The sequence below is a fragment of the Alligator mississippiensis genome, chromosome 13 (assembly GCF_030867095.1).
Source record: "Alligator mississippiensis isolate rAllMis1 chromosome 13, rAllMis1, whole genome shotgun sequence".
Lineage (NCBI taxonomy): Eukaryota > Metazoa > Chordata > Crocodylia > Alligatoridae > Alligator > Alligator mississippiensis.
This window is the reverse complement of record NC_081836.1, coordinates 2,798,111-2,823,856: the sequence shown is the minus strand read 5'-3', so window position 1 is coordinate 2,823,856 and position 25,746 is coordinate 2,798,111. Positions and strand designations below refer to the sequence as shown.

General features: G+C 46.7%; 1 protein-coding gene across 3 annotated transcripts; it reads right to left on the bottom strand.

Moving 5' to 3' along the window:
• Positions 1–401: 401 nt before the first annotated feature.
• KIF17 (kinesin family member 17) lies at positions 402–25,071 on the bottom strand. Of its 3 annotated transcripts, none has more exons than XM_014597946.3 (14): positions 24,847–25,069; positions 23,688–23,834; positions 21,690–21,791; positions 15,467–15,656; positions 11,869–12,321; positions 11,313–11,419; positions 8,922–9,069; positions 7,937–8,025; positions 7,382–7,506; positions 5,517–5,748; positions 4,524–4,782; positions 3,451–3,518; positions 1,860–1,980; positions 402–1,467 (listed from the first exon to the last, which is right to left on the bottom strand). In XM_014597946.3, exons 2-14 carry the CDS (start codon positions 23,763–23,765, stop codon positions 1,271–1,273), a joined length of 2,169 nt encoding a protein of 722 aa, XP_014453432.2. In that variant the 5' UTR covers positions 23,766–23,834; positions 24,847–25,069; the 3' UTR covers positions 402–1,270. The 3 variants fall into 3 exon arrangements, with proteins under 3 accessions (XP_014453432.2, XP_014453431.2, XP_059572197.1); XM_014597945.3 differs by having other exon boundaries at positions 3,451–3,521; positions 24,847–25,068; XM_059716214.1 differs by lacking the exon at positions 1,860–1,980 and having other exon boundaries at positions 1,335–1,467; positions 3,451–3,521; positions 24,847–25,071.
• Between the last annotated feature and the right edge of the window lie 675 nt (positions 25,072–25,746).

Sequence of the window (25,746 nt, the reverse complement as noted above, 5' to 3'; positions counted from 1 at the left end):
TCCCCGCGGGCTTCTTCTCTCCCTCCAGGAGCTCGGGCTTAAAGGAAATGCACCAAATAATGGCAACACTTGGAGGAAAATCCTGAAGTTTGGCACAACTTCATTAAACGGGGCTGTAGGTTGGGCCCCTTTCCTTTCCCACCCCTCCTAGAGTCTCTTTCCCTCTGCCACTGCTCCTCCTCACCCTGCAGCCCTGACCCGAGCAGTGCAAGTGCATCTCGTGGTCTGAATGGCCTCTTGAAGCATTCAGCGAGCAGGCAGACGGGAAAGATCTGCTGTTGACCAGCTGAATAAGAGGCCAAATGGATGGGCAAAGACTACCCAGTGTTCTGCAGCTGCAGGGACAGTGAACAACCTGCCATGTCTAGGAGAAATAAAAGAATACCGATTGTCAGGCTGAATTTCCCATTAAAAGGCAGTTTATTGGCATCAGTGAATATGCCCTACGCAAAAAGAGAAAGTACCGGTTACAATACAAATACTCAACGTACAGTGTAGCTTACAAAAAAAATCATCAACAGCTTGGACACACGGACATGAAACAATCTTTTCCACTGACTGACTTAACTGAAATGAGTGATCTGCTCTACAAGTCAGTGAATAAATGTGCAAATTATTTATCTAGGTACTTGTGAGTCCGTGTCTCGTAAGAAATAACAGCTTCAGACTTCATCCGAGATAGCAGACGTGGCAGGAATGGTTGGGCGTCAGAAGCTCCGACTGACACGAAGAGGAGAAAGACTGGAGGATTGTGTACGAGGCATGAAGCCAAGTTGTGGATGTGATGTTAAAAAAGAAAGGAAATGCTGAGATACTGTCTGGGGAACTTGCATTGGGAAACTGAGAAATTGATTTTTAAGGCTTTTTTGAGGAATCTCCTCATGCCAGAGAGGGTTTTAATCTGACGACAGAGGTCTGATGTCCCTCCATGTGTTTGGAGGGATGGAGACCTGCAAGGGGAATGGCAGGAGAATGTACAGTGCTAGCCACACAGACATGGTAAGGAACAGAAAAGGATAGCAGAGAAATGGGCCAGCCCCAGTGTGAACAGGGAGTTGTTAGTACAGACTTTAAGACACCTGGAAGCAGCATATCATTGTCTTCACCATCCCTAAAGAAGAAGAAAAGTCAGCGTTTGTTCCAGAAGCCACCATGATCTGAAGATTGCTGCTACCAGAGGAACCAAGGCAGTCTGCTGCTCGGCTGAAGGATGCTGCCTATGAAGGCCGCCACAATCTGAAGAGTCTATAGCCACTAAAGGCCACCGCAGTCAAAAGGGGTCATTGCTGAAGCTGTTTTTACCCTTCTTGCGCTTGGTTTTGGCAGATGATGTAGTGAAGTCAAGCGACTCGAGACGGAAAGGACGTGGCTGGGGCATCTCTACCATCTGTGTAGGAGAGACTGGTGCCAGGCTGGAGGTACTGTTGTTCAGGGGAGCACCCAGCACTGGGGTGGCGTTATGGTGTGCTGTGAATAAAAGGAACAAGTTACACGCTAATACAGTTATTTGTTCAGATTTAGCAATGCTTTCCCAAGTTTCTTGCTGCATTAAAATCTCAGGCACTGAGTTTTATTAGAGACAGTTTGAGGAAATTAAATAGCAAGAATTCTAGTTTTAGGTACATGATCCTGCAGTTGATTTCACTGATGAGCCACTCCAGTACGCAGTGTATCTAGTCAAGCTGCTGGCCCTGGACAGAGAAACAGTTCTCTGGCGCGTGAGCTTTGTTTGAGGACTTGCCCTGCTCAGTTTCCCATGGTACAACACATATGCATTGGTTATTTATACATTATGTTTTGTTTTGTTCTTCCTGTTTCTTCCCTGTACAAATAACAAAGGGGAGGGCTGTGATACTCACTAAGACTCTTTATAGGATCTGCATTGAGGATCTGGCTGGCTCGCTTAGATCGGAAATAGTTACTGGCAATATTCTCACTGTCACTCTTGCTCAGCATCATCTTGTAACGGTCTTCTTCCTCCTGGAATCACAAAGCTCTGTCAGCACTGCACCCCCTTAACTCTAGTCCTTAACCCATGGATGGGCAAGATGCGGCCCGCCAGGCCATTCTATCCAGCCCACAGGCCCCTAAAAAATTTAGAAAATTCATATTTATCTGCCCCTGGCTGCCTGTTATGTGGCCCTCAACGGCTTGCCAAAACTCAGTAAGTGGCCCTCCGCCTGAAATAATTGCCCGCCTCTGCCTTAACCCCTCCTGCTCCAACTGAAAAGCTGGGGCCTGGTGTTAGAAATACTGCAGAGTAATAGAACAAATGTGCTCCCATCTAGTTCTTGGGCAAACATTACAAAACAGTCTGGACAGGCCTGGGACAGATGCTGCAATATTGCCCAACACCTGCGAACAAGACTCCCAGTGTAACAACACAGGTGAAGTTCTACCATGGTGGAGAGTGCGAGGCAATAGTGTAACTAGGGTGGCGCAAAAGTGGCAGTGGCCCCACGTGCCAACTTGGGGAGGGGCAGAAAGAAACAGCTGTCACCACAGCCGTGCAGTTGTGTCGGTGGCATGGCAGCAGCTGGAAGTTGCTGCTGCCTCCACGTGTTGCAGCTGCCCCAGGCACCTGGTTGCCTTGTTACATTTTGGGTGCGAGGCCTGCTGTGCGCTACGCAGAATGCCTTTGTGGCACCTCTCTCAGCAGGTGCCCACAGATATTTGGCTAGAAGATAAGCCAGCCATCCGAATCAACTGTTCCAAAGCCCTACCAAAGGAAGGGGTAGCAACTCCTATATGTAATGGGCTATAAAAGCAAATAAAGAGCCTGAATGCTTCTCCTTTCCCATGCCCCCTCCCTCCTGGACTGTCCCAATTACTCAGGTTTTGCAGGAAGGAGATTGGGAGAGAATCAGCAACTGATCCACGATAAAAGTTCCTGATGGAGGTTTGGAAATCAGCTTTAAACCACACACACTACACAACTGTAGTCTTAGACTTACGTCCTGACAGAAATGGTCAGACAGACAGATAGGGAGTGGTTTTGTCATCAAAAGGGAACTAATGATTCCAGCATACCAGGATTTGAACACAGCTCTCCAGAGACAGCAGCAAGTGCAGGGTCCCACCAGCACTGTAACTGAAGTGCTCATAGTACCGTTCTAGGGTTCTGTCCCTGCATTCTGGCATGTGTGCTTTTCCACCCTTTAGACGCTGAATCTTCTGGACTCCCCCAAGTTCCATTACTTGTTGCCTACAGAGCTACACTCCATTTAGCACCTATTAGCCTGTAACACCAAGTCACAGTTTCACTATTTGCTCTGCTTTCCACACACCTGCAATCCTCTGCTACCTTTATTCTAATGCCCAATCATGGCTGGGCATGAGTCCTCTGGAGCCATTTAAGGCTCTGCCTACAAAAAAAGAACAGCTACATAGCAACAATAACCTCGTCTCAGAGAGGATCTGAAGAATCCCAGAAGGGGAAGGACAGCTTACCATCAGCAGCTCTCTGCTCTCAGCCGAGGAGCTCTTCCTGGCTGGTTTAGTCTGCGGCAGTGATGAAACTGCTATGAGAAAACACAGGCATTAAAGGGCAAAGCTCTCTGATTCGGATGCTGTTTCTTGTGACTGTTCTTCTTGCTTCCCATCCCTGCTTACTACAGTCCCCATATTGCTGTTTACTTGGGAGACTGCAGAACAGTGGTTCTCTACCTTTTTTGGACTTGTGGCACTGCTCACTGAACTCGAGGCTCCCCTCCATAACTGTTGTGAATGGAATGGCACCCAATTTCAAAAACTAATGTATATATTACAGTGCTTATTTCCTTGCAGAGGGGCTGGGGAGTGAGGGTGGGGGACTGGCCAAGCAGGGACAAGCCTGTGCCTGCACTTACCTGCTTATCTCCTCACACCTCTTGGCACCCTGCAAAGGAAATGGTGGCATTCCAGGGTGCTGCGACCCTCTGGTTGAGAAGCACTGCTGTAGAAGGACAGCTTTCATCCAATGACTGATTTGTGTCATCGCACTGGCACCTGCATAAAATGGATTCTACAGCTCTCTCAAGTGAACATTTCCATCTTCTAGGGAAATGAGGTTATTATCCAGGCTCCCACAGAAAGACTGTGGTCTACTCTGTCCATGTAATCCAAAGCAAGGTTTCAGAGGTGCCTGTTATCCTTATGTGACCTATGGTCTATTGCAGTGATTCTCAGTCAGGGTTGCATGAGTCTTTGAAGCATGCCACCAGGAGAGACGGAATAAGGGAGATAAGCGCAGGCTCTGGGGAGGAGGTAAGTGCAGGCTCTTCCCTTCTGGCTGCACCTCCTCCCCCGACTCACTACAACTCAAGCTTATCCTTGCCCGCTGCTCCCCTCCTTCCCAGCCTCTCTTCAAGCAAGTAAGCACTACAATAAATTCGTTTTTGACATAGGGTGCCACTCAATTCACAGAAGTCATGGAGGGGTGCTTTGAGGTTAGAAAAGTTGGGAACCAATGGCCTATTGGCTTGTGCTGGTGAGCTGTGGAGAAGCTGCATAAGATGGGAGTACAATGAAGATGTCTTTCTTACCTGCAGGGAGGCTGGTTTTTTGAATGAAGGGCTCTGGAATTTTCCAGCAGCCGCTATCCTCATCCCAGACACACTCGCGTTTGATCTTATCTAGATTGCTGTAGTTACAGTCACGCCGTATGAGGGGCTGCACCTGATCTAGGAGCTGCTGCAACAGCATGTAATCCCGCTCCAGCCGCCGGATGGTCGCGAGATAGTCAATCTTCTCCAGCTCAAACTCTGACTGCAAGTCTTTGATTTCAGTCTCGGCAGCCCGCAGCTGCATCATGGAAATAAAAGCATCCTCATTAGTAAGCTAAGGAAATACAGTCTAGATGAATCTTATCTACTTTCCTTTCAAAGAACTTTGCAATGGTGAATGGAAATCATTTTCTCCCATTACTAGATGGGGAATTTGCAATACAGAGAGGAAAAAAAAAACTGTTCATGGTCACACACTGAGTCAACAACAGAGCCAAGAGAGAAACTCAGACCTCCTGATTCCCTGTCTATTGTTCTGCCCACAGGACACGGCTGCCTCAAAGTACATCACATAGAAAGCTGTCATAGGCTGTTTCGTTTCCAGCGTCTATTCTGTATTACATCCAGATGGAAAAAAAGAAAAACACAGTAGCAGTTTTGGTCTCTCTCCATGCTCCAAGCTAAAAATCTTATTAATTTTTTTTAGAAATGTTGAGGTTTTGTGATGTGTCAGGGTAAATTCACATTTAAGCTGTCATTTCTCCATGGGCTACGGTAATCACTCAGTATCCACACCTAACTCATAATCTTGTCTCTTACCATGGATTGGGCAGACAGACTAACGTGGCTTTAGTAACCACAGGAATGCGATAGTTATTCTTCAGATATGCTGCCTAGATACTCATTACTGTAACAAAAGGATGGAATGAGAGGAAAGGAGGAGATGCTGAACAACAGAAAAGAGCACCACGGAGAAGAACCTTGCTAGACGCTTCCTAGCCCTGTACAGCAGAGTTGCTTCCAAGTGGTTACCTTTTTCTGCATCTTCTCCAACAGTTTGCTCTTGGCTTGCACTTCTTCCTGGATGGAGTCATAGACATTAAGTAGAACCCAGTCAGTGCTGTCCTCATCAGAGTTCTGTAGAGCTGCAACCAGCTGCCTCTTCCGCTCATCTGCGTACTTTTTCCGACGTTTGTGCTTTTCCTTCAGGTCCTTATTTTTGGCCTGTTCTCCTCCCACCACCTGTTGTTCCAGCATCTGTAGCCTGAAAGAGTTGGGTACGTGTCTTAGTTCTGCAGTGTAAAGGAACATCTGCATATTTGCAAGCAATTCACTTCCTTGGTAATTGCCTAGAGGCATTTATAAGGATACAACAAGCAGATAGTGATTTCTATTGTAGGACATGACGAGATCTGCTGACCCACATAATGAAGGAACATCTCAGTTTTAATATTTACTTTCTGGTGGTAAATGTTGACGTTTGCCAAAGCATAAGGTCAATGAACGTATCCTTGCATGCATTCTGAATGGCCTCATCACTCAGACTGGAAATGCACCACATGTACAGCCGTGAATTTCTTAAGCAAAAGAGATTGTTTTAAATTAAATTTCTGATTCTCATGTCTTTAAAATCCTCCACTTAGCCCTGAAACAGATATAACAGGTGCTGAAATTAAGCTACAGACCATCTCCAAGAAAACACTCCTAATTTATGTTAAGAGGGAAGGGACTGGCTAAGGCAACAAAATAAGTCCTTTATGGGGACAGCAAAATTTGGTCACATGCTGACCTTGGGTCATTGTAAGAAGATAAATTGCTTCTACATGATGCATGGTCATCAATGAGCTACAGAAGGTTTTCTGCACAGGAGGAAGAAATGGTTCCCTAATAATTCTTGAATGGGTCATTTAAAAGACATTGTTACCCTTAGGGAGTCTAATGTCTTACTACAACACCTTGTCTATGTCAAGGATTCCAGATTTAGCTGCCGACCCTCCTAAGTAACTGCACCGGTGCAGGGCCAGATTAACCCTTTAGTGGGCCCTAGGCAAACACACTTGTGGACCCCCAGCTGAAGATGAAATGTGTATATTACTTTTTTCACTCAATAATTATAATATGTAAAATATACACAACTGGGCCCCTTCTTCACTTAGGGCCCAAGGCACGTGCCTAGTTTGCCTGTGTGTTAATCCAGCCCTGACTGGTGCAAAGCTCTAGCATAATAAACATAGTAAATGGTGATGAGCCACAATTTCCAGTGATAAGAGTTAGAACCCAATGTTAAGGTACACCTTTGCACTGTTCCCTTTGCCTGCCCTGTGATTTGCACTGGTGCATCTCTATCATCGGTTAGCTAACACTGCCTGAAATTGGGGCAAATCCTCAGGGCAGATGAAGCCTACACTGATAATATCCTCTTATTCTCTCTTTCAGAAGAGTATACAAACTCATACCCAGACAGCTCAGTCTCCTCCAGAAAGAATTGTCTCTCTCTGCTCCATTTTAAACTCAGCGACTTTAATGCACAATTGAATTCTGCTTCCAAAGCCACCGTATGCTATGAAACCTTTCCAGGGCTTTGAAAATCCCAGCCCTGAGGAACCAAGCTACTCTGCCTGATCTGCTGAAAACGTTGATATTTAGCAACATAATCACAAGAGTGAATTTCCTTTCCTTCTGTGTTAAAAGAAAAAATGTTGGCAATGGGAGTGCTGAGATCTGACACAGTAATGTGTGTGGGGGGGAACATGTCTTTGTTTTATGCAGCACTGAACACCTTTGGAGCTCGGTGACATTAATAGAGCACAAAGCACGGTTGTTTCTATTCTGTTTGGTAACTGCAATGCATAGAAGAAATGCTGCGGAGCCAGAAGCACAGCTGCACAATTATGGACCTGGCAAGCACTTGCTGCTGATCTACAGCCACAGGAAGCTTCTCAGTAGGGACAACCACTTCTGGTCCCACGTCGTCTCTGGTCACTGTCCCAACGTGCTCTATGACTAGAGTCTCTGCTGCGTCCTAAAGGCAAAGGGAAACCAAAGGCAGCTGTTCTAGAAACATCCAGTGTGTGAACTGAGAGAGATGTAGTAAATTATCCAACTCTACAGCTGCTTATAGATATACAGAGTAAGGAACACACTCTCACACTGCGGTGTAAGCCACCAAAAATGACACACAATCCTCAGGGGGATTAGTATGCAGTGGGGTAGTTTTGCCACTGGAAAAGCTAAATTCCACCCTGGAATTTCCAACTGGGATTCTTCTTCATTTCCCATAATGCTACTGTGTATTGTTACACTGCTTTCATATCCCACTGCAGAGGCTGCTGCACTGTGCAGCTAGATAAATACATGTTGTATAATACAAACTGATGAATTCAGCAGAGAGATAGGAGGGGCAGCTAGGTCTCTTCCATCTGTCTCATAGAGAGCGTTCGCTTGAAGGGTACCTTGGCTGACAGCTGTTCTCCTTCTCTTATGGGGACAACAGAGCCTGGAGGCAAAGGTGCTTGGTCAGGAAGGGCTTCAACTTTCAGGACTGGAGAAGAGAAAAATCAATGCAACTGTTAACTGTGAGCTCTGCAGAACTAGAATATCATGCAACCCAAATCTGCACCGTCCATGCCTTTGTAAACAAAAGAAGTGGTTTTAACCACCATGCTATTCAGGGAAAGCCCTGGGAGACCCACAGAATACCATATGAAGCACAGTAGTTTTCGTGATGGATGAAAAATCCTGGAACCTCCAAGTTTCACATGAGAATAATCAGCCTCTGTCACAGGTAAGGGTGAACAAAGGACAAGCAGCAAAGCCGTTTGCTGACTTTTGCCACTGCTCCACTCAGCTGGAACACATCAGCAGTCCTGTGCAGCTGTTTAACGCAGTTACATACAACCCCTGGCTGGTTCACACTCTCTCATCTTTGCAAGGGCTACAGAACCTTACTCTGTGAGCTATGCATATTCTACTGTACTGTTGTTTATAACCTCTTTAGAGCAGAGATTGGCTTTATGTTTTGTGTTTGTCCAGCACAACCATCCCCAAGGCACTAATACAAAGTTATATTCATACTGGTGATAATTCAAGTCTGACAGTGAGTCATGGGTATGTTGCAGGAGTGCTCAAACTCTGCTTAGCAGAGTGACCGTGCTAGCAGTTTACTAGGCAAGGGCCACACTTTATTCACATATAATGAAGAAGACTTCAGCACTCTCCTTGAATAATGTGTGTGAATGAACTGTGCCCAGCCAAACGAAGGGAGCACTGCACGCTGGGACCTGCCCTCTCCGTAAGTTGAACTTTTATGTCAAATTAGTGAGACTGTGACCCACAATTAAAATTCCTATTATCTGCATTTGGTTTCCAACAGCCTACGTGCTCCTCCCTCTGGGGTGTGTGCCTGCCCTTCTGTGCCTAGCCCTGCCTTCTTCACACCTGATTCCTTCCTGAGATTCTCCTCCAGAGTGGACAGCTTGAGGTCATAGGAATTGCGCATAGTAGTGATATCTTCCTCAAGTCGGACCCGGGACTCCTGCTCAGCTTCAAAGTCTGCCTTCAGTTGGGCTAGTCTTTCCTCATATTCCTGAAAGGCACGAGACCATTGTGAACAGCATGGCGTGACACCCTGACACCCTGCTCCTGATCACTGCGCCCATTCTTGGCTCCCCCGTTTTACTGCTGACAATATTTTCCATTCTCCATTTTAAATGCATGTACTGATGGGTTGATGGTCCTACAGACTGGAACTCTCCATGTCACAGAAGAGAAAGAGCCTAGGTAACATTGTGCTCTGGAGGGACCTCCTTTAGGTGTGAGAGCAAAAGTGGAGCTCACTCTCTAGCCCCCTCATTCTCTGGCCTCTCATATCCTCCTCTCTCACCACTGGCTCCATCCCCCTTCCTGCTTACCCTATGATGTTCCCACCATTTCTGTCCACTCCTTTTCCCATCTCTACACCCATCTCCCTGTCCACTTGACAGGACAAATCTTGGTCCCTCATCTGCATCCTCTTCCTCACCTGTAGTCACTTCTGCTCTAGCCCAGGGACTCCTTCCACTCTTTCCATCCTTTTTATGCCACCATTCCTAACTTCGTGCCTATCCCCTTCTCTGCCCTCCCCTTCTTCTGCTGTTTCTGGACCACTTACTTCATCCATCACAGCCATACATGACTTCATATTGCTTTCCCTCCAGCTACTATCCCTCACAGAGGCCTGGATCTGACAATGACTCTGCCACTGTCCTCTTCTCTGGACACCCTTCCTTCTCTCATACACATCTCACTCTCAGTCAGACCATAGCGGGGATGAGAAGCTTCTCTTCCATTTCTGCCACCATCAGCCTCTCATCCCCTTGCCACTCTGTCACCACTTTTTAATATCAATGTATCTGACCATTCTCCTCTCCCTTCTATGCTGCTGTTGCCCTCCTTAAAATTCTCCCTTGCCTTGAAGCCTTGAAAAAATCAACATTTTGGCCATTGGTATAACAAGACCACTGCCATCATGCTGACCAACAGTGTCGTCTTCTTTCCTTGTACTCCTCCATGGCTCTGTATCCATCTGCTGTCTCGTTTTATATTTAAGACTGTAAACTCTCTAGGGACAGGTTAACTTTTTCTTCTGTGTTTGTACAGCACCTAGCACAACTAGATGTTGGTTCATGACACAGACTCCCGGGCACTGTGATAATACAAATAATAGATAAGAACAGGTCTGTCAACAACAAACCCAGTTAGTGCTAATTCTGCAGGTGGTTTATGTAATACAGACAACTGCATGTTAAAAAAATGGATGGTATCCCAACCTGCATTGTCAGCCATCAGGAAATCTACTGATTGCATTAGAAACTTCTGACAGTCACTAAAACAGAGTAACCCATCTTATAAATTCGTGTACCAGTTATTTCCCTCTCTGGCACTAATCCAGACCACATGAGATCTTTCAGTATACAATCTGCTCCTTCTTGTGGGTTCAAACAGTGGCCTTTGTCAACCTGACAGATAAACCATATGAAGAAGCTCCAAAATGGCAACTGAATGGGGGTTTTACAGACCAGGTAAATACTGAGCCAAAGAAAATCTGGAATTTAGACTTCTGTGCATCTGAAATTCCAACATGATGTTTTTGGGGAGGGAAAGAGTAAGGAGGGAAGCAGCTTTGTGTCAGATGTGCCACATCTCAAATGTTATTGAGATCATAACACATTAAGGTACTTCCAAATCTGTTCAAGTTAGAACAGGGGTGGGCAATTATTTCAGGCAGAGGGCCACTTACTGGGTTTTGGCAAGCCATCGAGGGCCACATGACAGGCAGCCAGGGACAGATAAATATTACTTTTCTAAATTTTTTAGGGGCCCAGCAGGCCAGATAGAATGGCCTGGCGGGCCACATGCGGCCCACGAGCCGCATTTTGCCCACCTCTGAGTTAGGTCCACCAGTAGAGATGAGAGGTTCTCTATTGCTAACGATCATTTGAACAATCAACAACATTGAACAAAGCAGACAGCAAATTCAAACCTTAGAATCTGACCCAATACTTGGACAGATTGGATTCTCTGGCCCCTTTGTAGACTGGGAATCAAGCAGTGGAAGAGCAAGGAGTATTCAAAACTAAGGAACTCCTACAATGTCCACTGAACCTTATTGGAAAGCCTCTTCCATCCCCATCTCCAAAGCAAGATGGAACAAGAAATGAGGCTACAGGTTATGAGCAGAGCTGTCCTGAGAAGGTTGTACAGCACCACTCTGCATTTTGTCTGTACTGAGTACTACAGAAGTGGATGAACCTCAGCAGAAGACCTGGGAGTCACCCCTCCTTGACTTACTTTTCGGATCAGCTGCTTCTCCGCCTCAACATCTGTCTGGGGTTCAGGGAAGGGAGCTGGTTTCACTTCCAGCTGAGCAGTCCCGATGGGGAAAAGAGATGACACACCTGTATGTCAATGAAGGAGATGAGGCCACTTAATGCAAGAGTCAGTGGGGGTGCAGGGGTAAGGGGAGGGGAGAGGGGTAGGGAATGAGGCATCTAACAAAACCTCAGACCCAGGAGTAGGGGAAAATCAGTGGGAAGGAGGTACAGACATTACTTGGTCTCCTTGGTCTCCATTATACCAGAGCCTGCCTCTATCCAGGAGTAGGAAGAATAAATCCCTGCCGTAAAGACTTCCTAACATGGGCAGTTTCCCTACTCAGGAAAAAGACTGTTCCCACCCTAATTACCCCAAAAGATGATTCTGCCTGGCTGGGCTTAAAGCAAAGTTGCCCCAGAATCAGTAGGAGGGTGGGCTGAGGCAAAATCCCAACATGCACTCCGTATGTTAAAGTAGCATTTTTTTCTGGCCAATGACAATGCACCTCTGGAGCAGCTCAAGGACATCCTACCTGACAAGTTATTAGGGTTCATCTGTTGAGCCAAAATGGCCCTCAGCTTCTTAATTTCTTCCTGATACTCCCTCATCAGAGCATCTTTGGGATCCTCATTGATACGGGGCTTGTTCTTGATGTTCTTTGCTCGATTGGCATAGCGTAAAGTGCTGAGGGTCTCGTCATAGTTGTTATCAGCAGGAGACACGCAGGCCACCATGAGTGTCTTGGTGTTTCCCCCAAGGGAGTCCTGCAGTAACCGGGTCAGCTTTGAGTCTCGATAGGGGATGTGTTTGCACCTGCTGTCTACCAGGGCTGAGATGACATTGCCCAGGGCTGAAAGAGAGAGGTTAATTTTGGTGGCCTCTTTGAGTCGCTCCCCTGTGGCTCCAGTTTTGGATTGCCTCTCGCTTCCAGCTAGATCCACCAGGTTGAGCTTTGCAGCCCTGAGGTGATCTTGTCCTCTCTCATCTGCAAGAAAATAATTTGAGATTAGGTTCTTTTTAACAGGAAGCATCTTAACCAATCCAAGAGCAGACCTCTTACTCTTTGGCATCGTGTTTCAATTCAAACCATAGCCTTTGTCTGTGCATAGGCTCAAACTCAGCAAAGTTACATGGGCTTAACTTTAACCACAATATGAAGTCCAATTGAAGTTACATCCTTAAATGCTTTGCTAAATCTGAGCCTGAGCTCCCAGAGGACACAGCAGAACTTCTTATGTCTTGTGAGGTTCTGATATGGGAGGACCTGAGAACTCCCACCTCCCACAGACTTCAGTGGAACATGAGTGGGCATAGGAGACACCTGGCACCCACAGGTCAGACCCTTACCTTGTACTTTCTTTCATACAAACTGAATCATCTAAAATGTTTTGCAGAGTTAAATAATGATGGTCAAACAGAGGGAGAGAAGTGAGGGGGTAGAGGCAAAGGAGAACTGAAATGAGAATCAGAGTCAGTGGGGTAGGGACACTCTCAGGAGATTACTGTGCGGGTTTCAATCCAAACCAGACCCCAAAGCCCCTAAGCACGCCTGGAAGAATACCCCTTCCTCGGGTTCATTTGACTCCCATTCTTTCAGCATCCCTTCCAAATCACCCAACTCTCTGGAGTACCAGGGCTTATGGACAGCAGCATATTGAGCTGAACTTGAGTCTTCTAAACCCTAAATTAGCACACCAGGTTCTGGACCATGCTTCCTCTCAACTGCTACTCCCAGACATCATAGCACAGATAAAATTAGCCACAGGCCTTCAGAAGAGCACACAGTTCATAAGAGGTGTATCAAAGATTCAACTGAACTAGCAGCACTTTTCCAGTTACCCACCAACTTTTGGAAAACCTAAGCTTTAATTAAAAAATAAAGTTTCCAGCCACGTGAAGAAAACTTCCTAAACGTGAATGCATGGATCACTAAGAAGTTAACAGACTATTCAGATCAATGAACCCCAGTCATTACAACAGAAAACACTGCTGACTGTTTCATTTCAGATCTTTCTGGTAGCTTAGAGATTGTGGGAAAACTTGGAAGTAACAGACGGAGTTTAATAGAACCCACCCTGCTTTATTGTCCCTTTTGAGAGCTGGGACAAATGGACACTGAGAAGAATTTTCCCACAGTTAGATAAATACTGATTGGCAATTAAAAAGTTGTTTTGGCTCCTGCCAGTAATTGTACCCAAGGAGATTGTTTGTCCCAATCAGTACATTTAGTAGTTTAGTTTCCATAGTGTAACAAGGTCCCCAGACTGTTGCTAAAATGCCTGCAGCAAGCTACAAAGTTGGGCTGCTATTAGCTAGTTCTCTTTTATTGCATCAACCATTTCTGGCAGCACAGGCATGAGCCAAACCTAAAACTTTTTCCAACTTATCAGCTCCCAAACACAATTTTAAAAGAAAAACAGCTGCTCTTCTGAATGCTCAGAGACAGCTAATGATCAGGGGCTTGTGTATGCTGAATTACACGATCTGCCACACTTCTCTTGCACAACTCAAACCTTAATTTGAAGGTTTCTAGACCTTATGGTTGTGAAGGGAACCTAAAAATATACTAACTCTTCATACACGTATTCTTTTGAAGACTGCAGACAATTTGAATTTTCTTACTCTCCACAGTGGGGTATCAAGTGTGCAGCCTAAACATTTTAAGTATTTCATTTAAAATTTCACAATTTTAAATATCAGGTTTGTTAATTATTTCAACCCAGGATCATTTTAGCAAAGATGTCCAACTAATGAGGTGCCACAATCCTAAATTTATTCTCTCTACCTCAGCCATCCCTTTACACAGCTGCCAAAAATGTATGCTTCCTTCTATCATCCATCAAACTGTTCTGGATTGCCAGTAAAATTTTTTGAGGTGAATAAAAAAAAATTAAAAGTGAGGACAGCATAAAACGTGCTGAACTGAATTTCAAAATAACTCAGAGAGTCCACAGTGCTGCTTTTATTAGTTGTCACATTGAAACCAATTAAAATTTCCATTTTCAGATATAAAGGAAATGGATGCAGTAGTCTTAGCTGGGACCAAGGACTGAATGGAGCGTAGGGGACTGAATTCCTTTCTCAAACCCAGAGATAAGGGTTGAGGCAAAATGGCAAGGTGACAGACAGGGGCAGCTTACTTTGTTGCTGTCCGCGCTTTATCTGCTAATGAAATTTCAATCGCAAGAAGCAAACTGGAAATAAGATGCATTTTTTTAAATAGAGAAGGTAATTAGTCTGCATCTCAAGTGTTTAAACCAAAATCAAATGTTTGTCTACAACAAGGCTATCCAACTTCAGAGTGGCTGGGGGCCCTTGGCCCATGGGTTACCCCTGCACTGGGTATAGCGCCCCTGAGCTGAATGTCACATGGGTCTCCTGAGCTCCAGGCTTCCTGGACCCTAAAGCCACACCACCTACCCCCAGGGGCAGAGGCAGGAAGCAGAAGCTAGAGAAAGGAGGGGGAGACACTGGTGGCAGCAGCTTGAAGAGCAATGGAGCATGGTGCCCAAACAAGAGCTTGGAGGCCGCAAATTAATCCCTTGCAGGCCATACGCAGCCCACAGACTGCCAGCCAAACACCCCTGGTCTAAAAGACATTTCCTAATTCAACTGCACATTATAAGCTAAATGCAGGAATCACTGGTTGAAATTTTTAGGTTTATATTATGAAAATAGTCAGACCAGAGAGATGAGAGATGTGGTTCCTTCAGTCCTTATAATCTAGTGAATCTAGATTCTAATTATAATATTCTAATAACATAATCTAATGAACTCCAAGTGTAAGTACATGTAGACTTCAGGCTCCAGGGCTGACAATCCACCCAGCACCTTTCACTAGCAACAATTAAAGATTTTAGAAGATAAAGAAACAGAAGGAGGGGGAAATATGCGCCAAACCAGTATAGAGGATACGCACTGTCCTCCCTTGCCTCCCAGGGAGATGCAAAACATGCACGACTTCTCAGTTATTTAATACTATAGAGAATGCTGGTACCGAGGCACAGTTCTCATGTCCAGACTTAAAATCACTTAGAACCGAGTTTCTCTTTGGGGTTCGTTGGCCAGATTGCACAGGCTGGTTCAGTGCTCCACTTGCCCAGGCCAGCCTCAGGGAATCTAGCACCTACCTACAGTGTAAATTTCCATGTTGATGGTAAAGACGGAATGGGAGCGGGAAGAATCCTTGTTCATCAGCGTATAGCCCACTGATCGGTTCCTCCAGCCTATCTCCATGATACGCTCGCACTGGGTCACGTTGTGTACTGTGTGTAGAGAGAGTCCCTTCACGTATACTCCTTTCTCTGGGTGCTCCTTCAGCTGTGGGCAGAACAACACAACACAGGTTACACAGGGCCACAATGGAAACGTGGAGCCCGAGGGCGGCACGTGCTTTGCATATAAAAGAAGGAAAAGGCATTTACGCGCATAATTGCACTACACAAAAATCCTACTGCTGGCTGCTAAACACCAGAGTGAGGCATATCCTCAGAAGTGTTTTGAACCTGCTGAGCACCACACCTTCCAGGAATTTCAGAGAGCCAGGAGCACTCAGTAGGTGATCATCAGCACTGGCATACCCCATCAAATTGCTGTAACACCAGCAGGCAGGTGTACTTGGCTTTAACCAAACACATTAACAATTTCTGAAGTATGAATAAATCTCCCTCCCAAAAACTCTTCATGATTCTATAACTGACCAGAATTCAAGTCCAGTTTGCTGACTGGTTCAGGCATCTTCAGGGCCACATGGTACCCTGCTTCACTGCCCTATATCTGCCTGAGATTTTTAATGTTAAAACATATCATTATTTCATATTAAATATTACAATATTTATTATTAAAAACAGCGGTAGTGGTTTTTTATATGCTGCAGAAAATCTCTGTTGTATCTCTGGTTATAGGCAGTTCATTACATCAAGGCAAAGTTTCAAGAGTAAAAAAATAGTGTTACTAAGTGCTTTAGTGATTCCCCTATGCATTGCACGGATGTTCATATGGCCTTAATTAAATTGCTGAAGTCCTTCCTATCAGGTACAGGACATCTGTCAAACCTGGACTACCCTCTCTCAGGGTTAGCCATGCCCCTGGTGGCTCCAAAAACTTACTTTGGAGTCTGGGAGGGGATGCCCCTAAGTATGTTATGTTTTCAGTAATTAATAGCCCTGCTTGGAGCAGCTTAATAAAAGCTGTTAATAAAATACATGGTTTTCTTGTGGGCTCTAGAATGACCTATCAGATTTATATAAAAATACAGGGGAAAAATATCAAAAGGCTGCCCCCAAGGTTCACAAAAACAACACTGGATTCCACTGGGACTTTATATGGGTTTTAAATTATTACCAGCCAACTATAACCAATGTAATTTGAGTTCACAACTAAGGCTCTGTCTGCACTGCCCTACAACTAAGTTAGAGGGACCATGCACAATATGGTTGTTCAGACCTAGTATCAAACATATGGCAGATGTTAGGTGTGCTGCTTAGGGAACTCCTGGAAACACTGAAACGTTACTGAGATAAATGCACTGTCAGAAACTACAAAGAAGAGAACAAATGTGCTATGAGACAGATCTCCTGAGATCCCTTCCAACCCTAATTTTCTATGATTCTATCATTTTCTATGATTCTTTGAACTAGGTTACAAGAGATTTAAAGTTATAATACAGAGGGGACCTTAGGCAGTTTCTGTAACCAACCAACCTAAAATCATGATTTGCCTTGGATTAACTCAGTTACAGGATCAAACGTAGGTTCAATCTATAAGATTGTTTTTATATGCATTATGCTAGAAGCAGATGATTGCAAGGACTGAAGCTGCCAATGCTGCAGAGACTAAGTCCATGATGAAAGCGCCAGATCCTGGCAAGGCAAGTCCTCTTCAAACTCATTTCTGACTGTCGCAGAACACTGAGGTGCCCTGCTCCTAGAGGGCAGAAACTGCCAGAGGAAAAGCTCTGGCAGTGCATGAAGAGCCCTAGCAGGGAATAGGAGCTCACCTGTGGGTTGCCAGGGCAACTGGAGGGAGCAAATGACCCACACCTGCCAGCAGTCAGCTGCCTGTAGGAGGCAGAGCCTGGCTCTTATAAAGCCCAGGACTGAGGCCAGGCTGGTAGTTCCTTGCCAGCAGCCAGAGGGGTAGGAGTTCCTGGAGTAGGGCTGTAAGAAGTAGCGAGACCCACAGGTACTGCCTAAGCCAGATAACAGAAGGCAGCTCTAAGATGTCGGAGCATTGTGGTTACAGCCAGGCGGCTTATAGTTCTGTAGTAGCCTAGGGGCTTGTGTTCTTGTTTTATTATTACACGGGTGGTTTGGGTGAGGCTACAAGGAGTTGGAGGAGGCCTCATCGGGGACTCACAGCAGAGCATGAGAACCCTGGTGCCAGTGAGGGTGCAGTATCCTCATAGGGACCCACAGTGGTGTGGGGGCCCCAGCGCCAGTGAGGGTGCAGTATCCTCATTGGGGCCTCACAGTGGAGTGTGAGGACCCCAGCGCCCAGGAGGGTGCAGCTTACGGGGTGCTTAGACCCCAGCCCCAGAGAGGGGCAGCCTTTTTAAGCAAGCCCCGGTGCGGGCGCAGAGAGAGCCCCGGTGTGGGGCAACTATCGAGAAGGCCCCGAGAGAGGGCGACGGTGCAGCAAAGGCCCAGCGTGGGCAAGGAGAGCCCCAGGACGGGGCGTCAGCGGATGTAGAGGCACAAACCAACGTCTATCCCATCTGCGTGGGCTTGGGGCGTGGAATCGGGGGTGGTTGGAGCCACGCGTAGCCCATAAGGCTAGGGTGCCCCGAAGCACACACTTGTGCTGGACAAGATCCACGAGGGGTCCAGGAGTCTACGTGTCCAAGAGGGCATAAGGCAGCCTCCCAACTTAACTTAAGATCAAAGACGTGGCGGGTGAGAATAGAGGGTGCCCTTGGGCCGACTTGACACGGAGAGGGGGCCTCAAGGAGATCACGGCCCTTCTGCAGGACCCCGCCATGACACTGACCATGTGAAAGGACGGCATGACCTTGCTGCAAGGGAGGTATGATGTAGCCCACAAGGGTGGGGGACTGCAAAAAGCACTGAGCTCTACCTGGGGTGGGTTGTTTTCCTAACAGAGCTCAGTAAGGTTCATTCTCTGCAGGGCTGCATTGCACAGCAAGTGACCGTGAATCTCTGGGATGAGGTGCAGGACTGGCCAGGAGTCGCTGAGGTTAGCAAGAAACAAGTACATGTAATAATGCAAACAGGATTCAGGAGAAGGGCTGTTTGACTCCAGGGGGCAGCAGGAAGCAGCAGGTCAGCCTGAGATTTGTGTCTCCGCAGGACATTGAATTCCTCCATAAAAGCAGCAACAGCCAGCGGCTGTCACCAGCGTGACTGTGTTACTATGGGAACAGTTCTGCCCATGTACTGCCCTCCTAGTGCCAACTGCAGTTGTCATGGAAACCAATGTCACTGATGTGGAACAAAGAACAAAAATTTGCAGGAAGCCATTTCGAAAATAGTGAATCCCTGTTCTTGCAACATGCACACCGACCCACACGCACACAATGCACAGGGTGAAGCAAAGGCAAGACCAACAGGGACCCTGCCTTGACAAGGCCAGAGACCTTGGGGGACAGGGACCCACCAAATGCTTGCCACCATGTTGGCATTTCTGTGCAGCAGATGGTGCTAGTGCCTTGGTTTTCCACATACTGGCTAACCTGCTGGCAAGTAAATGAGGACAGAAGATATGCAGCTCCCTAAAAGAATATATGAGAAAAAAAGAGCAGAGCAGAGATGTACAAAGCTACCATAAGGCAAATTCTGTTACTATAAAGCAATCAACTTCTTGATTATGATTTTAATAGAATTTACCTTACTACACCTTTGAAACTATCCGTCTGTCCCAAGCGTCCGATAGGGAGATGTATCTGTCATGTCCTGGGATTTTTTTGCCATTTTTGTCTCAACAGATAATGGTCACGTCTACACAAGATGCTTAATGCCCACTGGACTAATTCTACTACGCATTAGCGCAGCTGGCAAAAACTTTGCCGATAGGCTAATGTGCAGTTGATTAGTCGAATGGGCATTAAGTGTCCCTAAAACAAGTTAATCTGCGCTAATGTGCGGTAGCACCGATTACGGTGCATTAAGTTAGCACCTCTTATTACAGGTACCAAATGCGCTGTAATTATGGTGCATTAATGAACATGTAAACGCATCCAATATAATCGCCCATGGGGACTTCAGACTGGATTAAAACTTTTGGGATTAAAAGGGACAAAATCCCTTTTGCTTCAAGCCAAAAACCAACTGCTAATTGAGGAAGGCTAAGAAGAAACTTCCCCAAAGGGCAGTCATTGCTCATTAGTGGGTTTCCTACCACTTCTCAGAAAGGAACTGTCACGCTGGACCAAATCAGTGGGCCACAAAGAATGTGCTCCTAACTTGTAGTAGCCTAACATTTGTCTGCAAATTCCTATCTCTGCCTTCCCTCTCCTTCCTCAGGAATCAGTTCACCCTTGCCTTCAGGCTCTGTGCGCTCCTTCTCCCACTTATGACCCTGTTCTCATTATATCTTTCCTTTCCACTTCCTATGATCTTCTGTATCACTTTTCTGGATCCCTTCCTCCCATACTTCCACGTTCAGCTTTCTGCCTCTCCTCATGCCACTCGGTAGTGTTAAGACAGGTTCCCATCTCTAGGAAACAAGACGCGATGTGTGGGCCCAGTCCTGCACTCTTTACCCATACAGGCTGAGAGATCCCAAAATAATAATTGTAAATGGATCTGGGGAAGGTGGGAGTCATCATCTCACCAGGACTTTCTAATGAGGCTCCTCAGGAATCTTCTGTTCTTGGCCCAATACTATTCATTATCTTTAGGAATGACACTGCTGCTACGTAAGAAAACAGTACTATTGCCATGAGTGCGGGAACAGTTGGTTCAGTAAATAACAGTTGTAAGAACGAGCCAGTTCAAAAGGGCAGTCTGAACTGCAGATTAAGCTACAGCAAGACATGATTTGATACAACTAAATTTAAGGCCACACGCTTAGGAACCAACATTCAAGTCTCATTGGTACAATGGGTACTCCTGGAAAGCAGGACATAGCTTTGGGGTCATGCTGAATAATCAATTTAACATGAATTCGCAGCATTCAGCCACAACACTGCATTAATGAGAACACTGGAAGAATACATCAGGGAATAGTAAGCAAAAGCAGAGAGGTATTTAACCATTGTCTGCACTGCAATAAGATTGTTATTTCCTGTTTCACTGCCCACACTTCAAAAGCTGTTGACAAACTGTAAAAGGTTCAGAAAAGAACTACAAGAATGATTCGAGGAGTGGGAAGCCTGCCTCAAAGCACCATGCAAAAGAGAGACAACCCATTTAGAACATCAAAGAGAAAATTAAAAGGTGACTGATCATCAGGGTCTGCAAGTACCTATAAGGGGAGAAAAATTCTGATAGCAGATATCTATTTAACTTAGCACATGATGGCATAATGAAATTGAAGACTGAGAAGCTGAGGCTAGATGCATTCAGAGCAGAAATAAGGCACCTAATTTGCATTTCTGAAGATCTGTTGTTTGTACAAGAACTAAAGAACTAAAATTAAAATAACCTTAGTGATGACCACACATCTCCAGTGATGGTGGCAATTGGGAGCTGGTACTCTGGTTTGGCCCAATCCAGCCACTGCCAACTAGGACTCCAACTCAAGCACACATTTTCAAAAGGAATGTGTGCGCACACGTACACATACACAAGAACATACGCTTCCAGGAGAGCAAGGCCAGGACCTCCCCTCACCAGGTGTGTGTGCGCGCGTGTGCATAATTTGCATACGTACTAGAGCATGAGAGAAATGTGCCACCATTGTGCTTTTGCAATGAATCTTATATTGCATTTTTAACTGATCACAAGAACCAATCCCAGCTATTCTCACGTTCATTCATGTCGATCCTAATGCATATCTCAAATAACAGAAGCAGGTTTTGTCTTGGGAGTGTATGGTCCAAAAGCCCACATCAAAAATTAGTATTTTTCAAGATAATCTGCAGAGAGCAGTGGAGTCTACTCTTTGGATAAGGGTTTAAATATAGTGGCTGTTAATTTCTTTCAGCCTGGAGTTGAAGCGTGTTCTACTTTTACACACAATAGTGAATTCAAACCTCAGTCTTAACCAATCAAGCACAATGTTTGAAGACTGTAGATAAAACTCACTAAATGTAATTACAACAGCTTTTGTCACATCCCAAATGCTTTTTATTTCAGCTTCCGCCCAAGTTTCTGATAAGTTGCCCACTTCTATTAGGAATTAGTGATAACAGCAGTCAGTAAATTAAAGCACATCCTCCTCCAGTCTCCCTACCTCCAGCTTTTGCTTGGTGTCAGCTCCTAGCAGATCTCTGATGTCTTCATTGTAGATCTCCAGGTAAGAGGCTCTTACCAAGAACTTGGTGTTTTCGGCACACTGTACAAAATAAAGAGATGGGATCTTAGGGTAAGAGTTTCAAAAATGTCTAAGGGAGATGACTACCTCACTCCTACTGACTTTCAGTGGAAGTTGGGTGCCTAACCTCCTTTAGCACCCACACCTATTTTCCAGAACAATTATTTAATGCAAAGGAATTCTCAGGGTATAGACTGCACTTGTACAGCATACAGAAATAGAAAATACAGGCCTAACACAGTGCGTTTGGCTATGTTGATAAATACCTAGGGAGAGAGAAATAAAACCTTCTATTCAACAGTCCGCACCAAGATGTTTTACTGTATCATTTGGGGTAAAACCCCCAGTATCTTCCCCTTCAAAGGTATAACCACACCTTGAATACTGTGTGCATTTCTGGTCCCCCTCACCTCCAAGGGGTGGAGCAGAACTAGAAAACTACAGAAAAGGGCAACAAGGATGATCAGGGGTATGGAGAGGCTGCCGTCTGAGGAGAGGTTAGAACTCTTCAGCTTAGAAGAAAATGCCTGTGTGAGAGGTATGAGAGATAACTATAAAATAATTAGCGGTGTGTGTGGAGAAAGAAAGTAGGGATTTATCATCTCTCACAATCCTAGAGCAAGGGAATGTACAATGAAATTATTAGCGAACCAATTTAAAACAAACAAAAAGGAAGTTCTTTGTCAGGGTGTTTAATAAAGTTCACGATGTAGAGGCTGATATTTTAACCAGGTGCAAAAGAAACAAATCCATGCAGGATGGGTCCAACAGTGGGAATGAAACATAAAAGTAGGGTTGCAAACTCCATATGAGAGTTCCCTAGGCTTCTGAACGCTGGAAGCTATAACAGAAGAGAGGCAATACGTAGTGCAGTCTGGAGAGGCTCTAGGCTCTTCCCCTTACCATCTTCCCTTTTCTGCTGTGAGATACAGGCTAGTGGGCCAGATGGCTTACGTGCTCTGACCCCGCATGGTATCTCTCATGTTCTTACGTTCTCAGCTACGGTTCAATAAAAGGTTCCCCGGCACTTTACAAACATTAATGAACGAAACCGCATACTCCCTTGGGAATTAAGCATCAATCAACCTCAGAACCCTTGGGAGTCAGGCATGGGTGGATCCAGGGTGCAGACAAGGCGATTGTGGTCACAGCCCCCACCCCGGGCTGTGTGGCACGTGCACAGCGAGCTCTGACTTGTAAGTAAGTGCAGCTTCTGCCAGACCTCAGCTGTGCTGCGAGCGCTTGCCAAAAATCAGTGCTAGCTCTAGAGAGACCCTGATTTTGCACAGCTCCAGACCCCGGGGAGTGAGTCTTTCCCCTCTCCTGCAGGCTCCTGAGCTGGGGAGAAGTGGGGACTATGGCCAGAGTGCACTTTGATCAGTTGGTGAGCACATAATACTCAAGGCACATGTGGAGCCCTGCCTAATTTTCCTGATGGGCAGAGCGAGAAACAGTGATTTTCCAAAAGTCACGTAGCGGTAGAACTAGAAACAATACCTAAATCCCAGATCTCAATGGCTCTGTCGGCCTGTCCTTATTCCCACTAAGACACATAATGGATGCTCAGCCAGTCAGAGTCATGTGCAGCGCGTAGGTACTCACCATGCAACGGTATTGCCAGTTAGCTGTCTACTAGCTTACTGATGTCTTGATGGTTAAGAAAGTGATTTTGTGGTTCAACCACTGGACAGGGTTGCAGGAGATACTGGCTTTATGCCAGACTTCCTGTGCAATCTGGGAGAAGTCATCCCCTCTTTCTGTGCTTTGTTTCCCCAACTGAAAAATGGGAAAGAATAACTTGGTGCTTGCAGGGCTGAGATACTATAATGATAAGCACCCCTGGAAAGTCTAGTAGGAAATAGCTAGATTAGCAGCTTGTCTTTAATATTGCAGTAGTCCTTTCATGTCATGACATACCTGTATACTCTCAAAAATGTGTTCAAACGCTCTGGGAATAATGCCTCTCTGCGCGGGGGGGTCCGCAACGCCCTGCATGGTAAATGACTTCCCGCTGCCAGTCTGGCCGTAGGCAAAAATGGTCCCATTGTAGCCTTCCGTGACACCCTGAGAAATGAAAGAAATCATCATTATAACAACCGTTATTTTCAAACGTTGCATATTAAGATTGTCTGCTAAGATTTAATCCCTCAAATTATTGTAGAAGGTTCGAAGCACCTTCGAAGAGACTGCCGAGCAAGCTGAGTTGCCAAAAGTTTGAATTCCTTGCGGAAAATCCCACCAGACCTTTAGTGCCCACACGCCAAGGATCTGGGTTGATTTCATCCAAAACCCCAAAAGATAAAAAGAATGTAAAAGCTGGAGCACAATAAAAAGACGGGGCAAAGGAAAGGCTCCATAAACCATCGGATAAATGAGGCGCGCGTCTTATAAAAGCTGCATTTCTGATCGAGTTAGGTGCAAACCTACTCGGCCTGCTCCCTAGCCCAAACTGTAGAAATAAGGTAATAAAACGCAATTAAAAACAGGCTATAAAAAAGCAGTGGTTTCTGCCAAACTGCAGGATACAAGGGAATGTAGACGGGGTTACACAAAAGGAGAAGGATTTTGCTGCCGACCAAAAAGATATGCCGAGGACCGAGGGGACAAACAGGGAAGTCTCTGTCGGTTTAAACCCTCAAATCAGGGATTCCTTTATTTTTAAAAAAGGGTATTTTATGTCTCGGATGCAGCAACCGAAGCCGAACATCTGGTGCCCCTGGCAGAGGGGGCCACGAACGGGTCGAAAACCTCCTCCTAACGCCTTCCAGTTTACACCGCCGTTTCCCTGGCACCGTCCAGAGCTGTCCCGCCGTGTCGGGGCGCTGGGACGGCACCGAGGCGCCCGGCTCGGAGCGGAGACGAAACCGGAGCGCTGCGTTTCGTTCGCAGGCGCGGTGGACAGGGGGCCGCGCCCGTTTCGGGGTCCTTTGCCTTCTGCATCTGAGCGAGGCGTGGGAGAGGAAGGGGGAAGCGCTCTTCCTGCCCCTTCCCCACTTCCCCAAAGCCGACTTGGGGAGCGGCGGTGGCACTGAGGCACTGAGGGAGGCAGTGAGGGGGGGTGCGGGCCGGGGCCCACCTCGACGAGCGGGCAGGCCACGTCGCTGTAGAGCTGCTCGGTGCCGTGCTCGGGGCCGTAGGCGCCGTCGAAGGCGAAGTGCTTGGGCGGCTCGTCGGCGGCGGCGGGCGGCTGCAGGAAGCAGTGCCCCCGCGCGCCGTCCACGCGCACCACGGCCCCGCAGCGCAGCGCCCGCTCCCGCTCGCTCAGCGGCCGGCACCGCACCACCACCGCCACCCGCACCGCCTCGCCCGCCGCCGCCGCCATCATGGCCCGCCCCCCGCCCGCGTCACCCGCCCCGCACCGCACCGCACCGCACCGCTGCTATGCAGTGCCGCGAGGGAGTGCAGTGCAGTGTACTGAGGGGGGGGGGGGTGCCATGCAGTGCTCGGAAGTAGTGCAATGAGGGGATGGATGACAAGGAGCCGGTGCTGTGAGGGGATGAAGTCGTGCGGGGGCACACTGCAGTGAGGGGGTGCAGTGCAGTGTAAGGAGGACACGAAGTGCGGGGGTATGATGTGCTGAAGGGGCAACGTACAGTGAGGGGGTGGATGACAATGTGGGGGTGCACTGCAGTGTAAGGAGGACACGCAGTGCTGGGGTACGATGCACTGAAGGGGCAACGTACAGTGAGGGGGTGGATGACAATGAGGGGGTGCACTGCAGTGTAAGGACGCGCAGTGCTGGGGTACGATGCGCTGAAAGGGGCAACGTACAGTGAGGGGGTGGATGACAATGAGGGGGTGCACTGCAGTGTAAGGATGAAGTGCAGTGTGGAGGTACGATGCGCTGAAAGGGCAACGTACAGTGGGGGTGGATGACAATGAGGGGGTGCAGTGCAGTGTAAGGAGGACGTGCAGTGCTGGGGTACGATGCGCTGAAAGGGCAGCGTACAGTGAGGGGGTGGATGACTGAGGGGGT

What these genes read in the sequence shown, in the direction of transcription:
- KIF17 (XM_014597945.3), bottom strand. Translation starts at nt 23,765, where the DNA reads ATGCAGGGCGTTGCGGACCCCCCCGCGCAGAGAGGCATTATTCCCAGA. An exon ending in ACACCAAGCAAAAGCTGGAG is followed by an intron (nt 15,657 to 21,689) that starts GTAGGGAGACTG and finishes TTCTGCCCACAG; the next exon opens with CTGAAGGAGCACCCAGAGAA. An exon ending in CAGCAGCAAGTGCTTGCCAG is followed by an intron (nt 5,749 to 7,381) that starts GTCCATAATTGT and finishes CAACTCTTTCAG; the next exon opens with GCTACAGATGCTGGAACAAC.